This window comes from Neofelis nebulosa, chromosome 3 (assembly GCF_028018385.1).
Source record: "Neofelis nebulosa isolate mNeoNeb1 chromosome 3, mNeoNeb1.pri, whole genome shotgun sequence".
Lineage (NCBI taxonomy): Eukaryota > Metazoa > Chordata > Mammalia > Carnivora > Felidae > Neofelis > Neofelis nebulosa.
Genome location: NC_080784.1, coordinates 151,011,511 through 151,025,023, shown reverse-complemented (window position 1 = coordinate 151,025,023; position 13,513 = coordinate 151,011,511). Strand labels below are relative to the sequence as shown.

General features: G+C 33.7%; 1 protein-coding gene across 4 annotated transcripts in view; it reads left to right on the top strand.

The window, feature by feature from the left end:
* Window positions 1-13,513, top strand: part of LOC131507505 (UDP-glucuronosyltransferase 2A2-like) — a 49,213-nt gene that overhangs the window by 28,675 nt on the left and 7,025 nt on the right. For all 4 annotated transcript variants that reach the window (XM_058722373.1, XM_058722370.1, XM_058722372.1 and 1 more), the window contains exons 2-3: window positions 107-255; window positions 5,222-5,353. In XM_058722373.1, the coding sequence (XP_058578356.1) occupies window positions 133-255; window positions 5,222-5,353 (255 nt within the window). In that variant the 5' untranslated portion in view covers window positions 107-132. The remainder of the gene's footprint in view (window positions 1-106; window positions 256-5,221; window positions 5,354-13,513) is intronic.

Sequence of the window (13,513 nt, the reverse complement as noted above, 5' to 3'; positions counted from 1 at the left end):
GGGCCCAATATTGGTTCTTTAAAGATTTTTCTTAGAAAATTAGATGGTCAAACATTTCCTATTTAATATACCAGTTTGTTTTCCATTATCCTTCATTTTTATTCAGGAAAACCTGCCACATTATGTGAGATTATGGGGAAAGCTGAAATGTGGTTGATTCGAACTTACTGGGATATTGAATTTCCTTACCCTTATTTACCTAACATTGAATTTGTTGGAGGACTGCACTGCAAGCCTGCAAAGCCCCTACCGAAGGTAAATAAGTGTGCTTATTTTTGATTGTTTAACTTTTTATCTCCTGGAATTATTTCTAGTTTATTATTTATAATGTTTAATCCCTAAGCTGAAAACATAGACACAGCAATTAATGGGCATTATTTTCTTAGACTATTATACTACCATAGGTATCTTATAACATTATCATGACAACCACTAGTGATGTTGTTCATCAGCTATGTCACATATTTGCTAAGGATGAGATTCCTAGCCCCTGAGTATAGTGGAACCATGGAGTACTCTGCACAATGAGACTGAGGTAAAGTGGTATGTATCCCTTCTAGGCCCACTATTTAATTGTCAGATCTGGTTACTACAGAGTTCTCTTTTCCTTTGTTATGTCAAAGGGCTATAGATAGTAGCTACAGGTAGTGTTCTAGATAATATATCAACCTGAGTTCCCGATTAAAGAATGGATAAACCAGCTGCAGCTCAATAGATAAGGATTCAACATAAGAAAAAAATAAATTGTTGTCTTAGGCCACTGAGATTTTGTAGCTGCATGTTATTTAGCATAACCTAGTCTTAGAAATGGATAATAGTGGGGAAATTATAATACTTTGAGAATATTTCAAATAGAGATATAATGGCCCATCCAAAAAACCTGGCAAAAGTTCAACAATGATGAACTGTTTGGTTTTAACAAAGAAGAGAAATTAGACTGAGAAGGTTATCAGGAGATAGTTTATTAAAAAAAAAAAAAACAACAAACAAACAAATGGGCAATACTAAGTATTCTTCAAACTTAAGATCAATGAAAGATCAGTGTATAATTTTAAACAGCAAAACATTTCATAAACATTGACTCACCTTTTCATAAACATTGACTATTGAATTGTTTGGAATGAAGCAAGATTTAACACAGGGAAATGAGCTGAGATACAGTTGCAATAATTCCTGCAAGAGATTATAGAGATCCAAACTATAATATGATAGTAATTTTTGAGTAGAAGTAGAGAGATTTAAGAAGTACTTACAAAAAAAATCATTATGATTTGGTAATTGGCTGGAGGTGGGGATTAAGGGAGAGAGTTCGAGAATGAATCCTTGGCTTGTTGTTTCTTTGTATATGTCTTTGTTGGTTTCTTACAGCCAATTTAGCAGAGAATAGTGGCATTTACTAAAGTGAAGAATTAAAGGGGAACAGCTGTGAGGGAAAATAATGTGTTCATATTTGGGCATGCTAAATTTGAGGTACCAATGCGATGTTAAGTAAGCAGCTGTTGAATACAGTGTCTTAATCTCAGGGGATAGGCAGTATTTGTGTTTTTCTTCTTTTAATTTTAATACACTGTTTTTAGAGCCATTTACATTCACAGCAAAATTTAGCAGCAAATATAGAGAATTCCCACCCTTTCCTGCCTGTTTCCTACACACAGCTTCTTCCACCATAAATATCCCACACTAGTGGGGCACAGTTGTTACAATCAATACCAACCAATTTCCATAACTTAAAGTTAACTCTTTATGTTATATATATTATAGGTTTTGATACATGTATAATGTCATGTATTGGCCCTTATAGTATCATACGGAACAGTTTCACTGCCCTAAAAATCTCCTATTCTCCACTTATTCATCTATCCCTATCCCTAAATCCCTGGGATCACCACTTTTTTACTGCCTCCATGGTTTTGCCTTTTAAATAAGCAATGGTCTTAAATTAGGGATGTCAAGGGATAAAAAAAAAAACATGATTTCATATTGGGTGCTTATCGTGAACATTAAGTTACCCAGAGTAAAAACAGAAGTTGGGGTGGAGCATAAGACTATGAACTAGATGCCTCTGTGAACGGGGGCTGTTCCTAAAAGATTGACAATTGGCATTAGGAATCATGGGTTATTGATATTGATATGTTTTTATGATTAAAAACATAAAGATGAAGATACTTTTTTAAGGCATAGTAAAGGAAACCGTTGGAAATACAGTCAGAAGAGAGGAGAACACGGATCAAGTGTCTATCTGGACCCTGACGGATACGAGTATGGTAGAATGAATAGAGTATACTTAAAGGATTATAGGGCAAAATCCAATTTTCAGTAAGACCAGAAAGTATATGGAATACTCATCGAAGAGACTGAGAATATTTGGGAATTTTTAAACCATGTAACAGGAAGTTTTACTTTATTTTATTATATAAATTAATATTTTGACAACTTAAATAATATTGGAAATCCATTCTGTATTATTCTAAACTATTGCTTTTGCTCAGAAAGTAATCACTTAGGGGCCTCTGGGTGGCTCAGCCTATTAAGCTCCAACTATTGATTTTATCTCAGGTCATGATCTCACAGTTTATGAGATCAAGGTCCATTTTGAGCTCTGTGCTGACCTTATGGAATCTGCTTGGGATTTTCTTTCTTCCTTTCTCTCCGTCCCTCCCCTACTTGCTCTCTCAAAATAAACAAACATTAAAAAATAAGTAATCACTTAAATATTCTGAGCCTTCTCTATGTTATTTCATAGTTTTTGATAAAATATCCATGCACTGTATAGATTCAATTCTAAAGACAAAAAACTGTCAGGATAGTGTAAGATTTACTTACAGGCTTATTTGCTATATCTTAATAATTCAGTACTATTCAGAACCCTCCTATTGCCTTATTACTGATACCATAACATACCATATGTGTTTATATAATCTATGTTTGTGTGTATTTACATAATTATTTATTTCACCAATAATGTATGTTTCTCCAATGCAATCTTATTTCCCCTATCTCGTCCCACCAGAGCATAGTAGGACCCCAGGGACACTCCAAAAGTGTACAAACACTAACTCAAAAACAGCACACAAATGTGGTTATTATTTGTGGAAAGAATCAAGTTTTATCAGATTTTGTCATCATGTTTCTTTCTGTTAGAGCCTCAAACCTCATGATTACTTCACTTTTCATCCTCATTATGGGTTACTTTGTACATTCACATTGACTTTTGTATTTGTAGGTAACATACATTTAGTGTCCTTAATCTGCTTTTTATAATTAGGGATATTACTGAAAATCCTGCAATATTCTAATACCAAAACTAAACACCTGAATTATTCAGGGAATGAAATTTTGCGAAAATGCTTGCATATTAAAGAATTAACAAATAGGTGGATTCTGAGTAAAACAAATTGCTCTCCATCATGTGGGTGATCCAGTCAGTTAAAGGCTTGAACAGGCTTATTTAGATTTTAAATTATTATTATGATATCATATAAATATATGTAGGAGATAAATATTCACTTCCCTTTTTTGTCTCAATAATTTATATATTATTACACCACTCCTAATAATCTACTCAGTGTGATTTTTTTCTCACTGATTGTCTCACTAACTTCTGACATCACTCTTATCCCATGGCAGGCTTTCATATACTCAGTTCTTTTTCTGGTCTTACCACTTTTGTTCTATTGTTCACATCATCTACTAGGAGATCAGAGCAATCATTTTACATATTTCATGTTATATATTACATATTATTATCTGAGATACTTCCAAGTATTTCCTTTTATTTTCCAAAATTCATTAATTATTTATGAAAGATATTCTTCTACATACATTATAAAATACTTGCCGATTTCTCAAGAAGATTTTGCTGTAATTGAAAATTAAAGAGACTGTTGGGTTTACATATTAAGTCAATCCATCTATCATCACAGTGTGATAGTTAATTTTATGTGTCAGCTTGCCTGGGCCAAATACTTAAATATTTTGTCAAATATTATTCTGGGTGTTTCTGCAAGGTAATTTTTGGATAAAATTAACATTTAAATGGGTGGATTTTGAGTAAAGCAAATTGCTCTCCATTATGTTGGTGAACCTCTGCAGGCTTGAATAAAACAAAAGTCTGACCATTCTGAAGCAAAAGAGAATTCTGACAGCAGACAGCCTTCAGAACTGAAAGACAGTATTGGCTTTTGTCTGAGTCTCCAGACTGATAGCCTATCCTGCAGATTTTGGACCTGTCGGCCTCCATAATCATGTGATCCAATTCTTTAAAATGAATCTCTTTCCTGCCTTCCCCTTTCAGTCATCATACATTTTTTTTTCTTGTCTTACTTGATTGGCTTAGTTTATTTAGTACTTAAAAATGGGATAAAAAGATTGCTTTTGACTTCAACAGGATTAAATATGCCATTTTTATCTTTAATGCAAAGCCATATATTTCCATAATATTATTGTCACTTATAGGTATTATAGGTATTTCTGTATTACTTATCTGATAAGTTGTATGGCTACCTGATTTCTAAATGTGGTACTGGAAGCTTATATAAAGCACAAATGTAACCAAAAGAAAATTTAAATTTAGAAACAGACAAAAAGTAAGTATGCCATTAGCATATCATTATTCTGGCTGTGAATGAACATAAAAGTTCATGATAATCTTCTTAGCATCCAAGGCTAAATATAAAGTGAAGTACCAGAAGAATTTAACTTAAAGCAGTAATCAAATGCCACATTTGGGGCATTATGGAGAGGATGTTAGAGGCAGTAGAGAGTACGAAGTATGGTCACTGGCTGTACAGTCAACAAGCTTCACTGAGAAATTTGGTTCTGCCGGCTACTGCTGTGTAGCGTTGGACAAATTACTTAACCTCTCTGAAACAGCTCTCCCGTGTGGAAATGTATACGTATCTCTTAAGTTCACCATATATCTAAGTTAAATAATGCATCCAAAGACCTCAGCACGTGGCAGGAGATAACACATAGTCAATAATTTGTAAACACAGGCACACACAAACATACCTCAAAAGTGTTTAGAACACATTGGAAGGGAACCTCCAAACTAAATTATTTTTATTAGCCTGATAACCAGTGATCATATTTCATACTCCAAAATGGTTAACATGGAAAGACAGAACTGTTCAATAATTCAAACACAGTGCTAAAGTTATATGGCTTTCTTGTTCTTGTAAGCTCTAAATTTTCATTATTACAAAGACTGTTTTCTTTACAGGAGTTAGAAGAGTTTGTCCAAAGCTCTGGAAAGGATGGAGTTGTGGTATTTACAATGGGTTCAATGATCAAAAACCTCACAGAAGAAAAGTCTAATCTAATTGCATCAGCCCTTGCCCAGATTCCACAGAAGGTCGGATAATCTTATCTTTTTTTGAGGGGCAGCCATTTTAAAATCCATGAAGTTCTCCTTAAAAATCTACTTAACGAATGTTAAGAAAAGCTATTAGTATTGTTAATATCAATTTAACTGAACTCTGAGGAAAAAGTATTAAATGCTAGAGAGGGCCACTAAAAACATTTGATTATTATCTTGCTTTAAACTTGGCATTACTATCAGGAACACATATTGTAGTATTTTTATTTTTACTAATAGGATAAAATAAATCATTCACTAATCTGAAGCAATCTGTTGGCTCTATTTCTAGGATTTAAGGCTTCTATGTAATCTAATCTTATTTTGTTGTTCTTGTTTATTTTTAAGTCTGAGGCACACATGCCAGTTATAACGAATATGATAGTAAAGGAAAAGATATTTTAAAAATATGAACTTAATTCATAATTGGGACATAATTGGGACTATATATAATTGGGACTTTTAATTGATGGTTTTGAACCAGGTCCTGGTTTAGCCTGGAACTGACAGCTTAGCTTCCTAGAATACTCCTAAATAAGGATTCTCTTAAACAGTTAAAAATTTTAGTAATACGGTAAAAAATTTGTGCAGTTCACTCTATGATGTTCCTAGCAAAATCTGATTTTTAAGTTAATAACATTCTAGGTTATAACTTAATAATGTTCTTAAACTACCAGGGATATTTTTTTTGTTTTCTAGCTTTAGTCAAAATAGACAATTACATGTATTTTTAAGTTCCAAACAATCATGACAGTGCTTAAATTCATAACTAAATTCCTTTGGAAAATTGTTTGTGGAAGCAGTACCCATTTAAATATTTAATTTTTAAAAATCTTCATAAAAGTATTAAATTTTTAATTGTATTGAAGTATGTTTAGAGGTGACATCAAGGTAAAGTAGGAAGCACCAAGGAAGCACCTAAACAGCAATTATACTAGCAAAAACTCTGAAGTAACTGTATTAGAACTCTGCAGTCTATCTGAGCACTTGGAATTTGCGGAGAAATACTGGCTGATCAATTGTAATTAATTTTGGTCAATTGTAGTTAATTTTGGCATTGCAGGAGCTTCAGATCCTGTATCACCCAGCCTCATGGCAGCTAACCTGCCTGTATTACTGTGTGATTTGGTGGAGCCAAGATGGACAAAAAGGATCTTATCCTCTAAATATTATGATTCTGCATTCTGATTGCTAACTATTGCCTTCCATCCACTGATATGTAGAAACAAAAGTTGGTCATAATTATTTCAACAGCCATTAGTTGAAGCAGCACTGTTGTTTGTTTGTTTCTTTTTCTTTTTCCCTCTTTTCTCTGCCTGTGAGCCAGACATTAAGGAATGAGGCCATTCAAAACAATCTGACATACAATGGAATTTAGAAAGCAATATCCATGTGAAGGGAAAGATACAGGTCCAAAAAAATGCTTTAGATATAGAAGATCTAAAGCATTCACCTCAGTCTGATTCCTAGCAAAGAGACACTTTTCAATAATGAAAATAAACAAATAAGCCTCAAACCCTAAGGAAAGAGAGAATCCTATTTCCAGGGGCACTGGGTGGTTCAGTTGGTTGAGCGTCCCACTCTTGATTTCAGGTCAGGTCGTGTTCCAAGGTCATGGAATCAAGCCCTGCATTGTGCTCCATGCTGAACATGGAGCCTGTTTAAGATTCATTCTCTCTCTCTCTCTCTCTCTCTCTTCCTCTCCCTCTCTCCCCCTCTGCCCAATACCCTGCCTGTATGCTCTCTCTCTAAAATTAAAAAAAAATTGCCTAAAAAAATCTGATTTCCAGAGTTATTATATTGATTACAAAAATGTTTGTCCAGTTCTCAACAACAAAAAAAGTGACAAGGCATACAAAGGTATGTAAAACTATGGCCTATCAAAAGGACCAAAATATATTGAGAGAAATCGTTCCTTTTTTTAAAGTTTATTTACTTATTTTGAGAGAGAGAGAGAGAGAGAGAGAGAGAGAGAGAGAATCCTAAGCAGTCTCCACACCAGCAGTGTGGAGCCCAACACAGAGCTCAAACCTATGAACCGTGAGATCATGACCTGAGCCCAATCAGATGTTTAACCAACTGAGCCACTCAGGCACCCTGAGAGAAACCATTCCTGAAGAAGCCTAGCTGTTGGAAGTACTAGATAAAGAAAACAATTGCCTTAAAGATGCTCAAATAGTTAAAGGAAGACCCTGATAAAGAGAAGAAAATGATGTAGGAACAAAATAAGAATACCAGTAAAGAGAAGGATATCATAAGAATGACCAAAAAGAAATTCTGCAGCTAAAAATTACAATAACTGAAATAAAAAATTCACTTCAGGGATTCAAAATCGGATATGAGCCAGCAGAAGAATCAATAAACTTGAAGAAAGAATAATTGAAATTATCAAGACAGAAGGACAAAAAGAAAAACAAAGAAAAGTGAACAAAGCCTAAAGGACTTATGGGATAGTATAAAGTGGAAGAACAAACACACTCTGAGAGTCCCTGAGAGTAATGGGCAAAAATAATTTGAGGAAATAATGGCTTAAAAGGTCCCAAATTCAATGAAAGACACAAATCTAAAAATTCAGAAGCTTAATGAATTTAAAGTAGAATAAACTCAAAGGGATCCAAACTAAGATACATAATCAAGTTGTTGAAAGACAAAGACAATGAGAGAATCTTGGGAATCAACTCAACACACAAAGGGTGACTAGACGATTTCTCAACAGAAACCTTGAGGCCAAAAGGTAATGGGTTGATATATTCAAAGTGCTGAAAGAAAAAATTGCCAACTGAGAATTTCATTTCAGGCACGTTTCTTTCATATATGAGGTCAGAAATTAAAACATTAACAAATAAACAAAAGCAAGGGAGATCATTACCACTAGACCTCCCCTGCAAGAATGAAAGGTCTTTATGGTGGAAATGAAAGGCTACTAGACAGTAACACAAAATCATGACAAAATAAAGATGTGCAGCAAAGGTAAAAACTAAGGCAATTACAAAAGCTAGTATTATTGTAGTTTTAATTGTATTCGACTTTTTACTTTTTTTCTTATTTTTTAAAATTTAATTCATTTTTAAAATTTACATCCAAGTTAGTCAGCATATAGTGCAACAATGATTTCAGGAGTAGATTCCTCAAAGTCCCTTACCCATTTAGCCCAAACCCCCTCCCACAATCCCTCCAGTAACCCTTTGTTTGATCTCCATATTTAAGAATCTCTTATGTTTTGTCCCCCTCCCTGTTTTTATATTATTTTTGCTTTCCTTCCCTTATGTTCATCTGTTTTGTCTCTTAAAATCCTCATATGAGTGAAGTCATATGATTTTTGTCTTTCTCTGACCAACTAAATTCGCTTAGCACAATACCCTCTAGTTCCACCCACATAGTTGCAGATGGCAATATTTCATTCTTTTTGATTGCCAAAAATTTTTTGATTGCCATTGTATATATATATACCACCTATTCTTTATCCATTCATCCATTGATGGACATTTGGGCTCTTTGCATACTTTGGCTATTGTTGATAGTGCTGCTGTGAACATTGGGATGCATATGCCCCTTCGAAACAGCACCCCTGTATCCCTTGGATAAATAACTAGTAGTGCAATTGCTGAGTCATAGGGTAGTTCTATTTTTAGTTTTTTGAGGAACCTCCACACTTTTTTCCAGAGTGGCTGCACCAGTTTGCATTCCTGCCAACAATGCAAAAGAGATCCTGTTTCTCCGCATCCTTGCCAACATGTGTTGTTGCCTGAGTTATTAATGTTAGCCATTCTGACTGGTGTGAGGTGGTATCTCATTGTGGTTTTGATTTGTATTTCCCTGATGATGAGTGATGTGGAGCATTTGTTCATGTGTCTGTTGGCCATCTGGATGTCTTCTTTGGAGAAGTGTCTATTCATGTCTTTTGCCCATTTCTTCACTGGATTATTTGTTTTTTGGGTGTTGAGTTTGATCAGTTCTTTATAGATTTTGGATACTAACCCTTCATCTGATATGTCGTTTGCAAATATCTTCTCTGATTCTGGTCGGTTGCCTTTTAGTTTTGATGATTGTTTCCTTCCCTGTGCATAAGATTTTTATTTTGATGAGGTACCAATAGTTCATTTTTGCTTTTGTTTCCCTTGCCTCGGGAGATGATGTGTTGAGTAAGAAGTTGCGGCCAAGGTCAAAGAGGTTTTTGCCTGCTTTCTTCTTGAGGATTTTGATGGCTTCCTGTCACATTTAGGTCTTTCATCCATTTTGAGTTTATATTTCTGTATGGTGTAAGAAAGCAGTCCAAGTTCATTTTTTTGCATGTCACTGTCCAATTTTCCCAGCACCATTTGCTGAAGAGACTCTCTTTATTCCATTGGATATTGTTTCCTGCTTTATCAAAGATTAGTTGGTCATATTTTTGTGGGTCCAGTTCTGGGTTCTGTATTCTGTTCCATTGATCTGAGTGTCTGTTTTTGTGCCATTGTATTCCTCTTTTTAAAATCTTCTCAAATATTTTATTGTATTCTACTTTTTAAAACCTTCTCAAAGATTTTTCAAAAATGCATAAATAGCCATTATTAATCTAATCTATTTTTATAAACATAATGTATAAATGTGTATCTTGTGTCATCAGGAACAGAGAGTGGGGGATGTAGCTATGAAGGAGCAGAGTTAATGTATGCTATTGTACTTTACAACTTATAAGCCAAAAAATAAATCACAAGAGTAATTACAAATACTTTGAAAATGAATGAAGACAATACACCAAAATATATGAGATGCAATGAAAGCAGTGCTCAGAGGAAAGTTTATAGCTATAAATGTCTACATTGAAAAAGAGGCAAGATCTAAAGTCAACACCTAATTTTACACCTTAAAGAACCACCTAAAAAGAACACCTAAAAAGAAAGCTAACTAAACCCAAAGTTACCAGAAGGAATGAAATAACATTAGAGCAGAAATAAGACAATAGAAAAATAATAAAGAAAATCAATGAAACCAAAAGTTGGTTCTTTGAAAATATCAACAAATTTCTGAAACTTCTAGCCAGGCTGGCAAAGAGGAATTAAAAAAAGAAAAAGAAGATGCAAATAATTAATATCAGAAATGAACCTGGGCAGATTACTGACTTTACAGAGATAAAAAGGATTATAAGAGCCTATTAGGAACAATTGTATATCAACTAATTAGACAACCTAAAAGAAATGGATAAATTCCTTGAAAAACACAATTTACTTTAAAAAAGAAACAAATATTTCAACAAACCTATACCAACTCAAAACATTCAGTTGGTAATCAAAAACCTCTCAGTGACAAAAGGTCCTGGACATATAGCTTTACTGGTAAATACTACCAAACAGTTAAGAAATAATTAAATAAACTAATGCTATTCAAATTCTTCAAAAAAATTGAAGAGGAGGGATCACTTCCTAAATGATTCTGAGGCCAAATCTGCCCTTATACAAAAGCCAGATAAAGACAGTAAAAGAAAATAAAATTACAGACCAAGATCCCTTGTAAATATAGATGTAAAAATACTCAATAAAATATTTGCAAATAAAATCCACTAGAAAAAAATTAATTATTTAAAAAAATGATATCCACTATAATATTGAAAGGTGTTTCACCATAAATGGGATTTATCCCAGGAATGCCAGAGTAGTTCAGCCGAAGTTAATTAATCAGTGCAATACATCACATTAATACTTATGAAGGAAAAAAAAAAACACCACATGATTATTTCAACTTACCCAAAAATGGAATTTGATAAAATCCAACATTCTTTCATGATAAAAAAAAATCTCAGAAATCTAGGAATAGAGGGTAAATTCCTCAATACATGATAACGAGTAAACTCGGAAAACCCATAGCTACCATCACACTTAATGGCAGAAACTAAAAGTTTTCTCCCTAAAATCAAGAACAATACAAGGATTCCTAATCTCATTGCTGCTATTTAGCATTGTACCAGAAGTTATGGTCTGGGCATATTACACTAGAAAAAGAAATGAAAAAGCATCCAAATTGGAACAAAAGAGTAAAATAATGTTTATTTGCAGATGACATCATCCTATACATAGAAAATCCCCAAGAATCCACAAAGAGCTAATAGAGCTAATAATCAAACTCAACAAAATTGTGGAATCAATACACAAAAGTCAGCTGTGTTTATACACACATATTTCAACAATCTGAGCATAAAATTAAGAAAACAATTCCATTCCCAAGAGCAACCAAACAAATCAAATACTTAGGAATGAATCTAACCAAGGAGGTGAAATATTTGTATGTTGAAAACAACAAAACATCATTTCTTCAAGAAACCAGAGAATATCTAAATAAGTAAAGTCATACCATGTGCATGGATAGAAAAACTTAACATGGTTTAGTTGTCAACATGATCTAAAGCAATGTACAGATTTAATGCAATGCCTATCAAAATTCTAACAGACTTTTTTGTACAAATGAAAATCCAATCCTCAACTTCATATGGAACTGCAAGAGCCATAAATTGACAAAACAATCTATGAAAAAGGATAAAGTTAGAGGACTCCCATTTTTCAACTCTGAAATTTGAAATTTACTATAAAACCACAGTAAATTAAACAATGTGGAACTGGCAGAAGAGACATATAAACCAGTGGCATGAAAGACAGAATAAAAGTTAACTCTCACATATATGATCAGTTGATTTTCAACAAAGGTACAAGACCAGTAGGGAAAGGAGAGTCTCTGAAAAAGTGCTGGTAAAATCCTGATATCTACATGCCAAAGAATGAAGTTAAAACCCTATCTTACACTGTATACAAAAACTAATTCAAAATGGATCAGAAACCTAAACTTTAGAAGAAAAACTATAAAACTTATAGAAGACAATATTGGAAGAAAACTTCATCACATTGGATTTGGCTTTCATTTCACAGATATGACGCCAGAGGCATAGGCAACAAAAGAAAAAAATGGACTTCATCAAATTAAGAACTTTTGTGCATCAAAAGATACTACCAAGAAAGTAACACAACATACAGATGTGGAGAAAAGCTTTGTAAATCATGTATCTGATAAGGGATTAATGTCCACAATACATAAAGGACACCTAAAACTCAACAACAAAAACCCAATTCAAAAATGGAAAAGGACTTGAATAGATATTTCTCCAAAGAATATATACAATGGCCAATAAGTACATGAAAAGGTGCTCAACATCATTAATCATTAAGGAAATTGCAATCAAAAGCACAAAAGATATAACACTTCAAATCCATTAGTATAGCTATTATTTAAAAATTGGGAAATAACAAGTGTTAGTGAGAATGTGGAGAAATTGGAACCCTTGCACATTGTTGGTAGGAGTGCAAAATGATGTAGTAGCTATGAAAAACAGTTTTGTTTTTCAAAGAATTAAACATAAAACTCTCATATGACCCAGTGTTTACAATCCTACCTACATATCCAAAAAAAACCCAAACAAATGAAATCAGGGACTCAACGAGATATTTGTACACCAATGGTCATAGCAGCATTATTCACAACCACCAAATAAATGGATAAACAAAATGTGGTATATACACACAATGGAATATTATTCAGCCTTAAAAAGGGAGGAAATTCTGATATGATGCAACATGAATGAACCTTGAGGACATAATGCTAAGTGAAATAAGGCAGTCAGAAAAAGACAAATACTGTATGATTACACTTAGATGAGGTACCTAGAGCAGTCAAATTCATAGAGACAGAAAGTAGAATAAAGGTAACCAAAGTCTGCCAAGTCGGAGGAATAGGGAGTTAATTGTTTAATGATACAGAGTTCATGTTGGAGATGATGGACAGACACATTTGAGTTAAAAATAGTAGTAATGGTTCTACAATATTGTGAATGTATTTAATGCCACTGGATTGTATGCTTATAATACATTAAAATGCTAAATATCATTACATATATTCGACCACAATAAAAAAGACATTGCTTCTTTTTTAAAAAATGTTTTATTTATTTACTTTTGAGAGAGAGAGAGCACAAGCGGAGGAGGGGCAGAGAGAGAGAGGGAAGCACAGGATCTGAAGAAGGTCCCAGGCTCCAAGCTGTCAGCACAGAGCCCAACGTGGGGCTCAGTCTCACGAACCATGAGATCATGACCTGAGCTGAAGTCAGACGGTTAACCAACTAAGCCACCCAGGCAC